We start from the raw sequence: 18,761 nt of genomic DNA, 5'->3' as shown, positions 1-18,761 counted from the left end.
TTATATATCATAATTACATAAAATTCAACAGATATAAACAGGTTTCAACTGATTCTTATCAACAAGCTGAGAAAGAAAAACCAGCCCTGAATATCTGGAAACTGCTTGACACAGCTAGGCACAGCGATGTCTGAAGCTGGCATGGGGCACACAACAAGGCCATGTTATTCTCCTGCTGGACATAAGCAATCTCACAAAATATCAACATCAGACAAGGTCACTCTGAGACCATGAGAAAGTGAGACAAAACAAAAAACACTTCAAAATTCTGTCTGAATATGGACAAAAAAACAAGGTCACTGTGCAATCTACAAAACACCAAACATCCCCCTCTCATGGCTAACATGTGACTGCTACTCCCTGGCAGGTGCAGCTTTCATCTCATGCTAGTCAGCCCTCCCAAATAAGATTTATTAAGATATGCAAAGAATTGCCCCACAGTCTAATAATATCCAATCCAAAACAAAGCCCCTCTTCCTCAAACCCATCCCCAAATTACCTAATACAAACCCAAATCATGTAAGTCCTTATGAATATTCTTACTGAGACACCCCACAGTGTGCACACTCTCTTCCTATAATGAATAATGAGCCCAGCTTGTTCAACTACAGCTGTGTTCCAGTGGTTGCTGCTGGAGGCACTGACCAGGCCGGTCAACTGGCTAAAGCAGAATGTGGGACCAAAGGACAGAAAACCAACATTATCCCTTAGAATATTTACCAACAAATGAAGAGCATTAGTTAATCTGGAGCTGGTTAAGCAAGCTTCTACCACATTTCCTTAAGTTCATTTCCTAGAAGTAGAATTACTGGGTCAAAGCAGAACATTTTAATAAGATTCCTGATCTTGGGGCTTCCAGTCAAGATGATGGAATAGGGAAATGTATTCAGTACTTGCATCCACCTACCACCACATCAAAATTTTAACTAAACTACAGAACCACCATCATTCAGAACCACCTGCAATCTAACAGTAGAGAAGTCCTACAACTAGAGATATACAGAAGAAGTCACATCCAGGCTGTTAGGAGGAGTGGAGACACTGACTGAGCTGATCCCACACCCACATGTGGCAGATAAAACCAGAAGGGAAATCTTGTCCACAGGGGTCCCCACAGAGGAGCAAGGAGTCCCAACCCCACACCAGGCTCTCCAGCCCAAGACTGCAGTGCTGGGAAGAGAAGCCCCATGGCTTCTGACTGTGAAAACCAGTGGCGATTGTGGCTGAAGTACAATTAGGCTCAGGCACCAGAGTCCCAGTGAAGTGAATGCTGCTCCATGGAGTTACTCCTGCACCATGGGGTGGCCCTTTCATGGTGATCATGATGGCCAGTCCTTGAAGGAATAGCCTGGGGGTAAATACCTCTTATTGATATGCCAATAGCAATTATAACAGGAGGGTGCACACAGTCCACACGAGGGGGAGGCACACCTGGAACACCCAGCTCAGGTGACCAGTGAGGCTCTACAGAACACCTGCTACATAAGGCTAGTCTACCAAGACCAAAAGACATAGCAGCTCTAGCTAATATAATACATAGAAACAAACAGAGTCAGCCAAAATGAGAAAAAGACATTCCAAATGAAAGAGCAGAACAAAACTCCAAAAAAAGTGGAGACAAGCAATCTATTAGATGCAGAATTCAAAACATTGGTTATAAGGATGCTCAATGAACTCAGTGAAAACTTAAACAAAGAGATAGGAAACATAAAAAAGGAGATAGATTTAAAAAAGGAGGAAGAACCATGTCTTTTTTTTCAGCTATGTTCTCAAAGTTCATCAGTATTGTCACATGTGTCAGAATTTCCCTTTTTAAAGGATGAATAATATATTCTATTGCATGTATAAGACATTTTGTTTATCCACTACCTGTAGGTAAATACTTGTGTTGCTCCCACCTTTTGGTTAATAATGAATAATTCTGCTATGAACACTGAGTACATAAATACCTCTTGGGACACTTTCAGTTATTTTGGGTATATATCCAGAAGCAAAACTGCTGGGGTATATGGTAGTTCTATTTTTAAATTTTTGAGGAACATTTTCCTTAGTGACTGCATCAGTTTACAGTGCACAAGGATTTCAATTTCTCCACGGTTTTTAAAACATATTTTTATTTATTTCAAAGAAGAAGGGAGAGTGGAAAGACAAACTTCAATGATGAGAATCATTGATCACCTGTTTCCTGCACACTCCCCACTAGTGATCAAGCCCACAACCTGGGCATGTGCCCTTGACCAGAATCGAACCTCAGACCACAGGATGATGCTTTATCTACTGAGTCAAACCGACTGGGCTGTTTTGTTTTTTATAGTAGCCATCCCGATTGATGTGAGGTGGTATCTCATTGTGGTTTTGATTTTCATTTCCCCAATGATTAGTGATGTTGAGCATATTTTCATATTCTTGTAGGTCATTTATGTATGTTTGTTGGAGAAATGTCTAAGTCCATTCCCTTTTAAAATCAGATTATTTGGGGTGTTTTGGTTGTTGAATTATAGGTCTTTATGTACTGTGAATATTAATCCCTATTTTATCCCATCCTATACCTTGTCTTTCCACTCTGTTACTGTATCCTTTGATGCACAGAAGTTTTAAATTTTGATGTAGTATAAGTATGTATTTTTTACTTTTGTTGCCTGTGCTGCTTCTGGTGTCAGCTAGAAATCACTGCCAAATCCAGTATCATAAAACTTTTCCTCTATGATTTCTTTTAAGAAAATACAGTTTTAGGTCTTATAATATTTAGATATTTGATCAATTTTGAGTTAATTTTTGTATATGATTTAAATTTAGGGTCCAACTTCATTTTTTGCATGTGAATATCTAGTTTGGGAAAACATTTGTTGAAAAAACTGTCCTTTCCCATTCCATGATCTTTGTATCCTTGATTAAAATTATTGATTATATAACTTTTAACATATATATTTTATTGATTTTGTACAGAGAGGAAGGAAGAGGGATAGAGAAATAGAAACATCGATGAGAGAGATACATCGACCAGCTGCCTCCTGCACACCCCCTACTGGGGATGTGCCCGCAACCAATGTACATGCCCTTGACTGGAATCGAACCCGGGACCTTTCAGTCCGCAGACCGACGCTCTATCCACTGAGCCAAACCGGTTTCGGCTGATTATATAACTTTTAAATGTATGTTTGCATTTGAAAATAAGCATACCTCAAACACTACAGGATGTAATCTGTACAGTATTATACAAAAAAAATACTCTCATATGAGAGTAAAAAAGTTTGAGAAGAAAATATTTTAATTATAAAAAGTTTTCCTTTAAAATATAAAAGCTAATAAATATTTAAATGTGAGTTTAAACACTAATGAGTTTCAGATAATTAAAAATACATCTGATTCACGCTTGCTGTAGTTTCTTTGAAGGATTTCAAGGAGGTATTACCAACTTCTGATCTGCAATAATTTGCAAGTATACAGTGTAAGGCTAAAATAGTTTTACAGTTGTGAGCACACAAATACAAAGTTTATTCTTGTATTATTATTTATTAATTATCGTATTTTTTTCCATATAAATAACTGTAAACCTATTTTTGCCCCACCCTGTATTTTGCATGTTTTTATAAATAAGCTTTTAAATACTGAACTCACAATAAAATTGTCAACTTAGCATGACTTTCCATCCAACTATTTACTTCTATTTAGTTCCTTGGGAGAGTGAGTACAATATAAGGGATCAAGAGAGTTCAATATACAGCATGCATGCTATAGTCCATTTATATCACTTGACTTTATTTTGATAAAGTAGCTACTGCTATAGCATCCTATGTAATAAAAGAGTAATATGCAAATTGACCATGCCTCTGCTATACCACAAACCACACCCACCAGCCAATCAGGAGCAAGTATGCAAATTAATCCAACCAAGATGGCTGCAGCCACCAAGAGCAAGAGGCTTGGCAATGGAGGAAGTCAAGCTTTCCACACACCCTGGCCAGCCCAGGCCTCCGATTAAGGCTACAAAGTTTCAATTATAGAAGATAAATAAATCCCAACAAAAATGGCAGCAGCCACGGAGCTGGAGAGAGCAGAAGGCTTGGGTTGCCCCTGACGATGGAAGAAGCCAAGCTTTCCTCACACCCTGGCCTGCTCAAGGCTACTAAGTTTCAATTATAGAAGATAAAAAAATCCCAATAAAATGGCTGTAGTCACAAAGCAAGCAGGAGGCTTGGCTCAGCTCAAGGCTACAAAGTTTCATTTATAGAAGATAAATAAATCCCATATACCAGGGCCTCTGCTTGGGTTGCCGGGGGCGTGGCTGATCTGCAAACCATCACAGGCCCCTCGCCCAGGCGGCTCTATGCCCCAAGGGAACCCCCACCCTGATCCAGGACACCCTTCAGGGCAAACCAGCTGGCCCCCACCCGTGCACCAGGCCTCTATCCTATCTAATAAAGAGTAATATGCAGACTGACCATCACTCCAACATAAGATGGCTGCCCCCATGTGGACATAAGATGGTCGCCAAAAGATGGCCAGCAGGGGAGGGCAGTTGGGAGGGACCAGGCCTGCAAGAGAGAGCAGTTGTGGACAATCAGGCCAGCAGGGGAGAGCAGTTCAGAGGGACCAGGCCTGCAAGGGAGAGCATTGGGGGCGATCACGGTGCAGGGGAGGGCAGTTAGGGGTGACCAGGCCGGCAGAGGAGGGAAGTGGGGACGACTGGGCCTGCAGGGAAGGGCAGTGGGAAGACCCAGGCCTGCAGGGGAGAGCAGTTGTGAGGGACCAGGCCTCCAGGGGAGGGTAGTTAGTGGTGACCAGACCTGCAGGGGAGGGCGGTTAGGGGCAAACAGGCTGTTAGGGGAGAAGTTAGGCATTAAACAGCCTGGCAGAGGAGTGGTTAGGAGGTAATCAGGCTGGCAGGCAGAAGCGGTTAGGGGCAATCGGGAAGGCAGGCAGGCGAGCAGTTGGGAGCCAGCAGACCTGGATTGTGAGAGGAATCCCACACTGGAGAGGGTGCAGGCTGGGCTGAAGGACACCACCTGCCCCGTGCATAAATTTCATGCACTGGGCCTCTACTATAAATATAGCACAGTCTAACCAATGTTTCTTGTTTTATTCAGGTAACTGAACACGTTACAGAAATTTTACCAAAAGTATATTGCTCTATTATCATATTTCTAATTATTATTTTAAGGGAGCCTCTAAAGGCTCTGTCATTGGTTTGGTTTTAGTCATTAACAGTTTTTATTCCTGTATTCTTTGCAGAAAGTACAAAAATGGAATTGTAGGCTCAGGATTACCGTATTTTTCGGACCATAAGACGCACTTTTCCCCCCCCAGAAGTGGGGGGAAAACGTCCCTGCGTCTTATGGTCCAAATATAGCCTACACATATACTTTAAAAAAAAAGTTTTTTTACTTGCCCGGCTCTGTGTGGTCTCTGTGTGCTTGCCCGGCTCTAAAATGGTTCTAAATGCTGCTGTTTACTTTACAGGGTTGATTACATGTGTTTATGACTGTGATGTTGGGTTTTAATGCACATAAAATATTTTAGGACACTATTTGTTTCAGAATCTTTTTTTCTTCATTTCCCTTCTCTAAAAACTGGTGCGTCTTATGGTCCGGAGCGTCTTATGGTCCGAAAAATACGGTAATCTTAAAGCTCTTCTACATTTTATAAGATCAGGAAAGAAGGTTAGGTGGCTTATTCATGTTAACATACCAGAATGAAGAGCGAAGAGAGGAACCCTGGCTGCCCCACACCCAGCTAGATGCTCTCCCCATGAGAGACGCTGTCTCTAAATAGTTATGTTGCAGGTACCATGTCACTGAAAGTTATCTCTCTTTTCTCTGCTCAAAATTAAAGGCAATGTAAAAGACTTCTTCATCATAGTGTTCTACTGAGATATCTGGATAGAGAAGGTGGCAGTATAAATTCTCAGCAAGTCTTAAGTCTACTTGCAAAGATAACCGCCAAGAGAAGACTTATCTTAAATCTATCAACTTCTTCCAGACAGAAATTCAAAGGGTAGGATAAAATTTAGGTAGTGGGAACAAAGAGGTCTGCCATGGCCATTTACTCTGAGTTCATCTAAATTAAATAATGTCACAGCCAAACTGATGGCCCTTGAGCTTCACATCCCTAAATCAACAAAAATGGAAAAAAGTCTACTTTAACTGCCATTATTACCTGCTACATTAAGAAAAATAATCTTAATAGCTATTTTTTTTTTTTTTAAAGAAACATGTTATTGGTTTTAGAGAGGGAGGAAGGAAAAAGGAGAGAAAAATTGACGTGAGAAAAAAACTTGGATTGGCTGCCTCCCAGGGACGAAACTGGTGACCTGGGCATATGCCCAAAATGGGAATCTAACCATCGCCCTTTCAGTGCATGGGACAATGCTCAACCACTGAGCTATACCAGCCAGGGCTGATTGCTATCTTATTGAAACACAAGATTAATCTCACATGAGCCATTAAGTCATGAAGGACTCAAAGGAGAAGTGGGAAGTGGCACAGCCAGCACTAGGGCCTGGAAAGAGAACAGCTGGACAGAAAGCAGAAGGCACCATGACAAACTAACATCTACAAGTACCGGGAAGACAGAGTGGCAGAAAGGCAGGAAGAGTTTTAACTCCTTAGTTCCTCACTTGCTGCTTCCTTTCCCAGATTACTGCTTAGTTAGCAATTCAACTAAGTTGTAGAGGCAGAAAAAGAAAGCAATTGTAGTAAATACTGAATTGGGGGAAACAGTGGTTATTAACCTTTTTTATTCTCAGGATCCCTTGACATCTTAAAAATTGAGGACCCCCAAAATCTACTTATATACCTATAGATAGTTACAATATTAAAGATAAAAATAATTACATACAATTCATTTAAAAATAAAATAATCTCATTGTATTAATATACTTATTTTTGTGAAAATATATTTAAAAAAAAAGTTAGTGAGGAGTGTGACATTGTTTTGTGATTTTACAAATGTAAAATATGTCTGACTTCAACCGGGCACAGATGGTGTGGCTCAGTGATTGAGTATTGACTTATGAATGAACTAGGAAGTCACAGTTCAATTCCTGGTCAGGGCACATGCCTATGTTGCAGGCTTGATTTCCAGTGTGGGGTGTGCAGAAAGCAGCTGATAAATGATTCTCTCCCTTCAACGTTTCTATCCCTCTATCCCTCTCCCTTCCTCTCTGAAATCAATAAAATATAGAAAATATAGAAAAATATAGAAAGACAACCAGATTCTCAAACCTATATTTGTATTTGTCTATGGCAATTTTTATTGATGTATATGGCAAAAATATCCAAACTCACAAAGATAGATAGTTGAAAAAGTAAGAGTATTTAATCGCTTTTCCAGGCTATTATGAAATGTAATCATACATTACTACATCAAAACTAGACAAATGGTAGCTTCATAAACTTTAGTTGCAATGTAGAACCTGAAAACATATAAATGAACTTTTTACCTTATACTACAGTAAATCATTGGTCTAGTGTGCACACTAAATGAATCTTTTACTCATGTATAACTTTATAATAGCTTGCCTTGGTCATTGGGAAAATGCTTGTTCACTGAGTTACACAGATTTTCCAAATGTGAACAGATTTCATCAGATAATAGTTTTGAAAGCACACACATTAACACCCACTGACCTCATCAGAAATCTTTTAGGCTTTGGGAAGCTGTCAAACTCAAAGTGGCAGATACTAATGTCCAAACCTTCACTTGAAAATTCAATGGTAACAAATACTGTCAGCTGTTCTCCTTGAATTGAGAGGTTACTTCACTCATTTTCAAGAAAATATCTGCCTACTATTGAATAATCAAGTCTGAATAATCATACTTTTTGCCCTTTCTAATAAAAATGATGTTTCATGGAAAGGGGGGAAAAAAGCAGCTAGGGCTCAGGTGTGTTTCCTTGATAGCCACGAACTGGGTGTAGAGTGTGCTTTATATGTGCTTCCCTTTATCACAAAACAGCAAGACAATGTGACATTCAGGGATTAGGACTGAATAAAATTAGTATTTTATACACTATATCAAGGACATTCTTAAAAGAAACTGGCTTTCCCTTTTTTCTAACTTAAACAGTAAATGAGGGCAGTAAAGGACACATGACTGCTGGTGTTCTTTGGCTCCACAGTAAAAAGATAAATAACATTATGAAAATAATTTTGATATTATGGACCTCCTAAAAGGATCTCAAGAACACCCCAGGATCCAAGAGCAGTAATCTGAGAACTACTTTAAAATATCTTTACTTTTGTGTACTGGCCAGGCCAGGTGGCTTAGTTGGTTGAGCATCATCCTGTACACCAAAGGGTTTGGGTTCAACCCCCCAGACAGGGAGGGTACAGGAGACAAATGATCAATGTTTCTCTCTCACATTGATGTTTCTTTCTTTCTCCCTCCCTTTATCTCTAAAATAAAATTAAAAAAAAATCTCTGAGCCCAGCTGGTGTGGCTCAGTGGTTGAACATCGACCCATGAATCAGGAGATCATGGTTTGATTCCTGGGCAGGGCACATGCCTAGGTTGCAAGCTCAATACCCACTAGGCGCAGGCGTCTTCAAACTACGGCCCGTGGGCCACATGCGGCCCGCAGAGGAGTCTGATCCGGCCCACCAGGTTTTTTGGGCAGTGAGCGCAGCCGAGGTGTTACAGTAGGAATTAGTAGTTCATATAGTCCGGCCCTCCAGCTCTCTGAGGGACCGTGATCTGGCCCCCACTTTAAAAAGTTTGAGGACCCCTGGATTGTGAAGGAGGCAGCCTATCAATGATTCTCTCATCATTGACGTTTCTCTCTCTCCGTCTCCCTTCCTCTCTCTGAAATCAATAAGAACACATTTAAAAAACACACAAAACATTCTTGGGTAAGGATTAAAAAAATATTTTAACTTCTGGCGAAAAAGGATCTACTAGCTCCTATATAATATAAATAGTAAAAACTCTAAGCAAAACAAAACTCAAAAATAACCTCTTACCTTTGCCAAGATTAAAGACAAATGGTTCATTTCTATCATGACTGGAATCAAACTTCTTTCCATTTGACAATTTTCCATTGTAATGGACATAAACCTTATCTCCGATCATTGGTGTTTCCTCACTATTCCCCACTCTTTTGACAATCTAAAAAAGATAAACATCAAGAAAAAGGAGGTGAAACTTTTTTAACATTTAAGCAGAGAATGAAAAGATTACAGACCATTTCATGTCACACCCAGGCAGATATGCAAATAATTACCTGTCTTTTCTAAATGCTCCCCTCCTACTTCTCTTAAAAACCTGCACTATTAGAAAATTGTCCTATTCTACTCTTAATTTTTAATACTACATTTAATCCTGTTAATAACATTGCTCCCTCAAAATAACTTACCAACAGATCCTGCTTCATTGGTTTAATGCTCCCCATGTTTTGACACTAAAATCTCTCAAAACACAGCCAGTCCATATACAAACTGAATTAGATAAGATTAGTAGACTTTCAAAAACATTCAAAAAGAAGTCTAAAGCAACATTCCAAAGGTGAGGTTTTATTTATTCCCTACTTTGATAAAAAGATTAGCTTCTGACTAGATCCTACTAGTTTGATTTAATTTCAAAAAGCCCAATTTCCTGGTGTAACAGGTTACCCTTCCTATTATTTGAATATTCAATCTATAAAAACCCAGAGTGACTGCACAGTTTGATATAATACTGAATAACTTATTTTCTAGAAAAGGAAATGCCTAAAAAAAAAACCCTCCAAGCTGCAAAATATTTAGCTATTATAAAATCCAGTTTACTTATTTTGTTCTTGGCAGAGCAAGCCACTAATGCAATTGGTCAGTCCTGGGAAAAGAAAATCAAATCCAGGCATGTTGTGGTGTAATTTATCATGTCAATCACCTATGCTAACACAATCATTTTTTAGAGGATGATAGCTAATGTCTCAAGAACATCTTTTTTTGGAGAAGGGTCTGACCTCAATTATTACCCTACCCAGTTTGGCTCAGTGGACAGAGCATCAGCCCCAGGACTAAAGGGCTCTGGATTTGATTCTGATCAAGGGCACATAGCTTGGTTGCAGGTTCCCCGCACTGATCAGGGTGCATGTAGGAGACAACCAACTGATGTGTCTCTCTCATTTTGATGTTTATCTCTCTCCCCATCTTTCCTTCTACTCTCTCTAAAAATCAATGGGGGGGGAGGGTAAAGAGCATGGAGGTTCATTAAAAAATTAAAAATAAAACTACCAGCAATCTCACTTTTGTATATAAACCCAAAGTAAACAAAATCACTATCTCAAAGTTATCTGCACTCCCATGTTCATTGTAGCATTATTCACAACAGCAATGGCTGAATAAAGAAGATATGATACACATACACACATACATGCCCCCCCACATACATGAATATAGTGTGCACAGAGGAATATTATTCAGCCACGAGAGAGGGAAATCATACCTTTTGTGACAATATGGATGTATTTTGAGGACATTATGCTAACTGAAGTAAGCCAGACAAAGAGAAACAGTCATAGCCCTTATGTGTTAAATTTTAAGAAAGTTGAACTCACAAAAACAGCAAGTAAAATGGTGGTTGCCAAGGGCTAAAGGTTAGGGCATATGGTGAAATGTAAGTCAAAGCATAAAAATTTTCAGATATAAGATAGGTAAATTCTGAGGATCTAATGCATAGTATGCTGACCATAATTAACAACACTGTATTATATACCTGAAAATTGTTAAAGTATTAAAATTTAAATGTTCTCACCATAAAAAAGAAAAAAAAAGGTAATTATATGAGGTGATGGAGGATTAACTAACCCTATTGTGATAATCATTTTGAAACATACAAATGTATCAAATCATCACATTCTACACCATAAATTTACATACTGTTATAGGTTAAGTATATCAATAAAATTGGGGAAAATGATTATAATTTTAAAAATAAGAGCTACTTAAAAAAATCATTTCTGCCCTTCAAGGTCTTCATTTTGCTGTGGAAATCTGAAGTGATTTCACATATTAATTGCTGGTGTGCACAGCTATCTGACTTCCTGGTAGCCATTCACCCCATCTGCCCAATTAGTTGTTCACGTCCTGGAAATGTAGATTCAAAACTGGTGCAGGGGAAAATGTTTTTAAAAAATTAACCTAAAAGAAATTACTTGCTACTCTAGATGTGCTCATATTCATGAACTACACGCAGTATGTGGGAGCCTGAGCCCCACCCAGAGGGAATCTGCATTTCCAAGACTGTGAACCAGTAATTGGGCAGATAGGATGAATACGGTAGTCATCCTATCTGCCCAATCAAGAAGTCAGGTACTGTGGTATCACTTCAAGTTTCCACAGCAAGACAATCTTGTATCAAAATCTGGAGTTGTTCTAAAGCTACAATCTAGTCTCAATTCATTTTTTAAAAAAAGTAAGGTCCACAATATCATTTTATTATTTTTTTAAAATATATTTTATTGATTTAAAAATATATATATTTTATTGATTTTTTACAGAGAGGAAGAGAGAGGAACAGAGAGCTAGAAACATCGATGAGAGACAAACATCAATCAGCTGCCTCCTGCACACCCCCCACCAGGGATGTGCCCGCAACCAAGGCACATGCCTTTGACCGGAATCGAACCCAGGACCCTTCAGTCCGCAGGCTGACGCTCTACCCACTGAGCCAAACCGGTTTTGGACACAATATCATTTTATGTTCTTTGGCCAGTTACTGACTTCAGAGTTGCCTTGGTCTTAAAAATAAACAAACAAATAAAATAAAATAAAAATGAATACATATATATATGAGATTACCATGGGCGTGGCACCTTACTAAATGCTTTATGTAATCCTGATAACTCTATGAGCTAAGTAGTAGTATTATTCCCCACAAATAGGTTAACTAAACTGCCCTAGGTCACACAGTTAGTAAACCTATTCAATCTTAACAAAAGCCTGAAGCTCCAGACAGTAATAAATGATATGATTTTTAAAAATTTACAATCTCAAAATGTTTCTTACTAGCCTTCCAAAACTAAAAATCTTATTAGTTTACTAGAGGCCCAGTTCATGGATTCAAGCACTGGTGGGGTTCCTAGGCCTAGCCTGCAGAGATCAGGCTGAAACTAACTCTCAGACATCACTCGAGGAGTCCCAGATTGTGAAAGGGCGCAGGCTAGGCTGAGGGACCCCACTGGTTGTGCACCGAGCCTCTAATATGTATATAAGATCTTTGGTTAATATCTTCCTGCCCTCCCTCCTCCTCCCTTCCCTCTGAGATTCATCAGTCTGTTCCATGTTTCTATGCCTGTGGTTTCCGCTCCTGTGTTTAGGGTTTGCCCTATGGTGCCAGTGCGCATTGTAGCTACCGGTAGAACAGTCAACCGGTCGCTTAGACTTTTATATATATAGAGAGAGCAGGAGGCTTGGCTCGCTCTAGGCTACAAAGTTTCAATTATAGAAGATAAATAATCCCAGATACCAGGGCCTCCACTTGGGTTGCTGGGGAGAGTGGCCGGCCTGCAAACGACCACAGGCCCCTCGTTCAGGCCACCCCACAGCCCAAGGAAACCCCACCCTGATCTGGAACACCCTTCAGGGCAAACCAGCTAGCCCCTACCTGTGCACCAGGCCTCTGTCCCATCTTGTGTGTTGGAGTGATGGCAGATTGGCCATCACTCCAACACACAAGATGGCTGCACCCATGTGGTCAAAGATCCTGCCCCTATGTGGAAACAAGATGGCCAGCAGAGGAGGGTAGTTGGGAGGATCAGGCTTGCAAAGGAGGGCAGTTGAGAGGGACCAGGCCTTCAAGGGAGTGCAGTTGAAGGCAAACAATCCTGCAGGGAAGGGCAGTTAGGGGTGACCAGGCTGGCAGTGGAGGGAAGTTGGGGACAAATGGGCTGGCAGGGGAGCAGTTAGACATCAATCAGGCTGGCATGGGAGTGGTTAGGGTGTGATCAGACTGGCAGGCATAGCAGTTAGGGGCAATCAGGAAGGTAGGCAGGCAAGCAGTTGGGAGCCAGCAGTCCTGGATTGTGAGAGGGATGTCTGACTGCCTGATTCCACCAGGCAGTCAGACATCCCTCAAGGGGTCCCAGATTGGAGAGGATGCAGGCTGGGCTGAGGAACACCCCCCGCCCCTGTACATGAATTTTATGCACCAGGTCTCTAGTCATAATAATAAAGAGCTAATATGATAATGGTCGGGGCACTGTAACATGTAACAACTGATTGCAGGAGGCTGCCTGAGTGTGCAAGGGGGGGCATTGCTCTGGAGACAGGGCGGAAGTGGAGAGGTGCCTGGAGGAGGTAGGACCATCCCATGCTGGAGAGGGCGCAGGTGAGAGCCCATAGTACCCCCATCACCAGTCCTTGCTACCCAGTGCCCGCATTCAGAGCGTTCTACTGTCCACTGCCAGGGGAAGGAGCACAGCGCAGCAGGCGGAAGGCTTCCACGCTCTCCTCTGGCACCAGGACATCACTCTGGAGAAAGGGTGGAAGTGGGGAGGTGCCTGGCGCAGGAGGGACCAGTCGGAGCGACTGGAGGGACCAAGAGTGGGGCTTGAAGCCACCAGAGAAGGCAGAGGGGTGGGGGCACGGCCAGGCGCGCTGGAGCTCTGTGTGAAGAGGTTGAGGTGTGAGGCAGGCAGTGCCGCAGTTTCTTCAGCTGGGCTCCTAGGTTGTATGTAAAAACAGGCTCTTGCCTGGCCAGGTGGCTCAGCTGATTGAAGTGTCTGTTGCCTAAACACCAAAAGGTTGAGGGTTCAATCCTCAGTCAGGATGTGTGTGGAGGCAATGGATTAATCTCTCTCTCTCTCTCTCTCTCTCTCTCTCTCTCTCATAAAAAAAATTAATAAACATATCCTCTGGTGACAACAACAAAACAACAAATTCTTTTGAATTTTGCAAACTCTTCTTTTTTTCCTTTAAAAAAGTCTTTTAAATTATTGGCTAGATTTAATATACTGAAACATTATATTAAAATAATACATTTGTATACACTTCACCTTTTGGAGTCAGACATAACTTGGACCTGAACTCCAGATCTGCTTTTATTTATACATATTATACTGGGCAAGTAATTACCTAGCTGGGTCTGTCAGTTCACCATCTATAATCTGGGATTAAAAATAAACCTCAGTCGAAACCGATTTGGCTCAGTGGATAGAGCGTCGGCTTGGGGACTGAAGGGTCCCGGGTTCGATTCCGGTCAAGAGCATGTACCTTGGTTGCGGGCACATCCCCAATGGGAGGTGTGCAAGAGGCAGCTGATCGATGATTCTCTCTCATCGATGTTTCTAACTATCTCTCTCTTCCTCTCTGTAAAAAATCAATAAAATATGTTAAAAAAATAAAATAAACCTCAAACCCTGTCCTGTGTGCTCAATGGTTAGTGCTTTAACCTTCACACCAAAGGGTCATGGGTTCCATTTCCAGACAAGGGCATGTGCCTGGATTCTAGGTTCGATCCCTGCCCCAGTCAGGGTGAGTGTGGGAGACCACCCATTGATATGTCTCTCTGATATTAATGTTTCTTCTCTCTTTTTTTCTCTTTCCTTCTCCCTCCCTTCCACTCTCTCTGAAAATCAATGGCAAAATATCCTCAAGTGATATGTGTATACACACACACACACACACACACACACACACACACACACGCATAAAATAAATATGTGTATATACACACACATATACACACACACATATAAAATAAAATAAACTTCATGCTATGAAATAATAATTTAGTGGTAATGTTTGGCTGGGCCTCAGTTTCACCATCAATAATCTGGGATTAAAAATAAACCTCAAATTATGAATGAAATGAGAATTTAACAGTAATGTTTGTCACTTAGTAAGCCTCAGTAAACATTCTCCAGACTACCCCCCCGCCCAACACACACACACACACACACACACACACACACACAAGATTTTCACAAACAGTAAATTTCCCTTCCTATCATTCATCCTTGTGGCCTCACCTTTAGTACTCCTCTGTCTTTTTTGGAGGTAATATCCTCTCCTTGTTCGGCAACAGCTGCTGCTGGGTTTTCTCCATTGTTTTTGGCACCTTCATCAGTAGTCATTGTCTTTTGTAAGTTGAAAACCTGCTGAGGAGAAACATATTTTAGGAAAAATATCATTTCCTTGTGCATCATAAAATGCTCCCAGGAACTGAGCATTTATGACCCCCTAAGATTTACTTAGGGGCAATAAGGTTAAACACTGAAAATAAAAACAAACAAACAAAAACACAAAAAACGTTATTATAAGCACGTGTTGATGTCATAAGGCACGTAAATAAAACATTATCCGATTCTTCAATTTCCCATCCAGCACTGGTCCCAAATTAGACAGCAATATAAAGTATGTTTGGTAGTGATTATATTCCTTAAGATAATTACATTTTGAGAACCAGTGCTTTCAGAACTTTGAAAACATCCTTTTCCTACAGCCATATTCTTGACAGACTTAAGAACTTATCAAGTGATCTGTTAAGAGAAATTTTAATTTAATCATTATCAGAAATAATCAGGCTTTGGAAGCTGACAGATCCCAGTGCGAGTCCTAGCTCCAGCAATATCTGTTTGGTACTTGCAAACATACTTAATGTCACACTGAGCTTCAGTTTCACATCTGTAAAATGGACAAAGTACATTGCTCATACAGTTACTGTGAGACATTAATAAGATGATGTATGTTAAGAGATTAGCACTGATTTGCAAGGCAAATCAATGTTACCAAAGGCTAATTAATATAGATGAAACAGCCCTAACCAGTTTGGCTCAGTGAATAGAGCATTGGCCTGTGGACTGAAGGGTCCCAGGTTCAATTCCGGTCAAGGGCATGTACCTTGATTGCGGACACATCCCCAGTAGGGGGTGTGCAGGAGGCAGCTGGTTGGTTTCTCTGTCATCGCTGTTTCTAATTCTCTATCCTCTCCCTTCCTCTCTGTAAGAAATCAATAAAATATATACATTTAAAAATAGATGAAACAAAGCACACCTCACTAGGTACTGCCATGATTAATTCCATACTGCTCTCCTGGTTGAGCAGGGAAAGTCAAGAATTAGTCACTCTATAGCTATTCTATAATAGGCTTAATGATGCACGGCTTTCTAAAGTCACCTGCTGGATCTTCTTGCCTACACAGTCAAAAAGAGCTATTTTACACTTGTGAAAATGTCTCAAGACAACTAAAACTATATTGTAGTATTTTAACTCATTTCCAATTGACCTAAATTTATTTCAGTGTCAACAAAGACACAAATCAAATTTTGCTGTCCCCAAAATCGCAGAGAGAACACCAAAAACCTGGGGCTAAACCCTTTTGCTTTATCTTCTAGAACAGTTTATGACAAATACAAAAGATCCAAAATGCGTGGCTCAGAATAAGGGAAAGGCCAGAACAAAGCACTCTCATACAGACAACAACAAAAATTAAGTATCTGGTTGCATGGGAAGCTTGGCTAGATAATTAGGAAAAGTAGATGAACAGGGCTGAATCCCAGCGAATAGAAACCTTCCCCTTAGAGCAGACTTCTGTGATGCACAGAAACTTGTAGAAAGCACCTCAAAAACAAGGAGTAAAATCTTTTAACTATTTTGGAGGTCATGGATTACATCCCTGGAAAAATACATACACAAGGGGGTAGGCTGGGAGAAGGGGAGGAGCTGCTGCTTCACAGATCCAACAACAGAACCCCAAGGGAAACCCTGAATTAAATCAATAAGCAAATTAAAACCACCAGGTGAAATGTTATTAGGGACAGGACAGTCCCATGTCTCAAAGCATGTACCTACAGCTGACTTATTAAAAAAAAGGAAAAAGCGCTTTGCAATAAAGTGATCTAACAGATGTACCCTTAATACAAGTGATCTACATCATGACTAAGCTCTGCATCACCAATAAAACCACAAACTGATGTCACTGTGCCTCCTGACATGAAGTAATGAAAAGCATACATGTAGTAGTCCTACCAAAAATGCTTAACCTGAAACTAATCAAGAAAAAAAGATAAAATTAGGTTGTCAAACATTCTACAAAACAACTGGCATAGACTCCTAATAATGTTAATGTCATACAAGACCAAAAAAACTAATAAACAAACAAACAAAAGGGGGGAGGAACTGCTCTAGTTTAAAGGAGACTAAAAAGACACAACAAACTCAATGTGTGGTCCTTGGCTAGATCCTGGATTAGGGGACAAAAGTTATTAAAGTACATTTGGGGAAGAATTAGAAAAATTTGTAAAAACAGACCGTATATTATGTTATTATTATTGTATAATGTTCGCTTTCTAGAATGTGATACAGTACTGTGGTCTTATGCAAAACGACATCCTCATTCTTCGGAGACATATGCTGAAGTATTTAGGGTGAGCTGTTACAGGAAGTATGCCATTTAATAGTACTTTCCAATCATTTAAGAAAAAGCATGTGCGAGCACAAATATTGCAAAAAACAAAACCAAAGCACCGAGAAAACATGTCTACAGTACATCCAAAGGCATTTTTCTTCTTCTGAATGTTCATCATTTGGATCAGCTCAATTTTTAAATGAAAATACTGTCAATCAAAAAGAACACAACATTTTATTTTGGGTCCTAACCCTGACCTTGGGAAATAATGGCTTTCTAAAGTTCAAATAAATATAAAAATTATATAAGCTGATTTGCTCTTCACTCTTGGCTTTAACACTTCAAGGGATACAAGTATTCTTCATAATCTCAGAGAACAGTTCTGAGTAAAACGGAATCCATATGAAGAGGGATAGAATGAGTAATTAAAATGCAAAGATAAAACAACTTTTGAAAACATATAAATCTGGAAGAATAAAGAAATAAACTGAACTTCCCAGTATTTCTCTTTAATTCCAGTTATGCCATTTGGGGTATAAATTTTTATAAGCAAACGAAACAAATTATATTTAAAAAAAACCTTTTTCTTTGATATAGTGTTATATATTTTTTTCATATAACAGGCCCTGAGTGGCTTAGTTAATTGGAGCGCTATACTGTACACGAAAAGGTTGTGGTTTGATTCCTGGTCAGGGCACATACTTAGGTTGCAGGTTCAATTCCCAGTCAGGGCATGTGTGGGAGGCAGCCAGTCAATGTTTCTCTCTCACACTGACGTTTCTCTCTCTCTCCCCTTCCTTTAAGACTAACTTGAGAAAAGAAAAAAGGCAATAAAAACAAAGGATTCCTAAAAGCCTGTAAGACACATATACTTCTTTAGAAGTACTTCCCCCCCTTCTTCCCCATAAGAGAGCCTTTTCTAATCTAGGTTTACTCTGGATTTAAAATCACCATGTAGCCATGGATATTAATCTATGATTAATATGATCGCTGTTCTGAACTGCCAAAGGGGAGAAATTGCAACTCAGTTCAGCAGAGAGGAACGCACAGTTCCTTCTGTTATGGACATGCCAGATAAGCACATACTCTCCAATGTGCCAGTCAGCCAACACCTGAGATATAACAGAAAAATGAGAATACGCTTAAAATGTCATCAACAGTACACTGAAAGCATCAGTTAACATAATTAAATCTTCATATTCCCCCCAAATGAAAAGTCACTTTAAAGCTTTATCCATTAATTTCCCGTGTATATTATTTACTATATTGCTCTCTTTGTTAAAATATCAGTCGGCATCTTGTACTATACTGTCCTCACAGGAGAGTTTTCACAAAAAAGAATACAGGAACTGGCTACTGTGTTAGAAGCATAGAAAATCACAGCACCATTCTAAGTACCACAGATGTCTGGGCCATAAAGCCTTTCAGACTCCTAC

The 18,761-nt window shown here is 40.1% G+C and overlaps 1 protein-coding gene across 1 annotated transcript in view; it reads right to left on the bottom strand.

Moving 5' to 3' along the window:
* FKBP5 (FKBP prolyl isomerase 5) overlaps positions 1 to 18,761 on the bottom strand; it is a 123,102-nt gene that overhangs the window by 44,472 nt on the left and 59,869 nt on the right. The window contains exons 2-3 of the mRNA XM_036413307.2: positions 14,948 to 15,073; positions 8,961 to 9,105 (exon numbers count right to left, since the gene is read on the bottom strand). Of these exons, the coding sequence (XP_036269200.1) occupies positions 8,961 to 9,105; positions 14,948 to 15,052 (250 nt within the window). The 5' untranslated portion in view covers positions 15,053 to 15,073. The remainder of the gene's footprint in view (positions 1 to 8,960; positions 9,106 to 14,947; positions 15,074 to 18,761) is intronic.

Source organism: Pipistrellus kuhlii, unplaced genomic scaffold (genome assembly GCF_014108245.1).
Source record: "Pipistrellus kuhlii isolate mPipKuh1 unplaced genomic scaffold, mPipKuh1.p scaffold_m20_p_5, whole genome shotgun sequence".
Lineage (NCBI taxonomy): Eukaryota > Metazoa > Chordata > Mammalia > Chiroptera > Vespertilionidae > Pipistrellus > Pipistrellus kuhlii.
The sequence above is the reverse complement of the archived record's forward strand: the minus strand, read 5'-3'. Positions and strand labels throughout refer to the sequence as shown.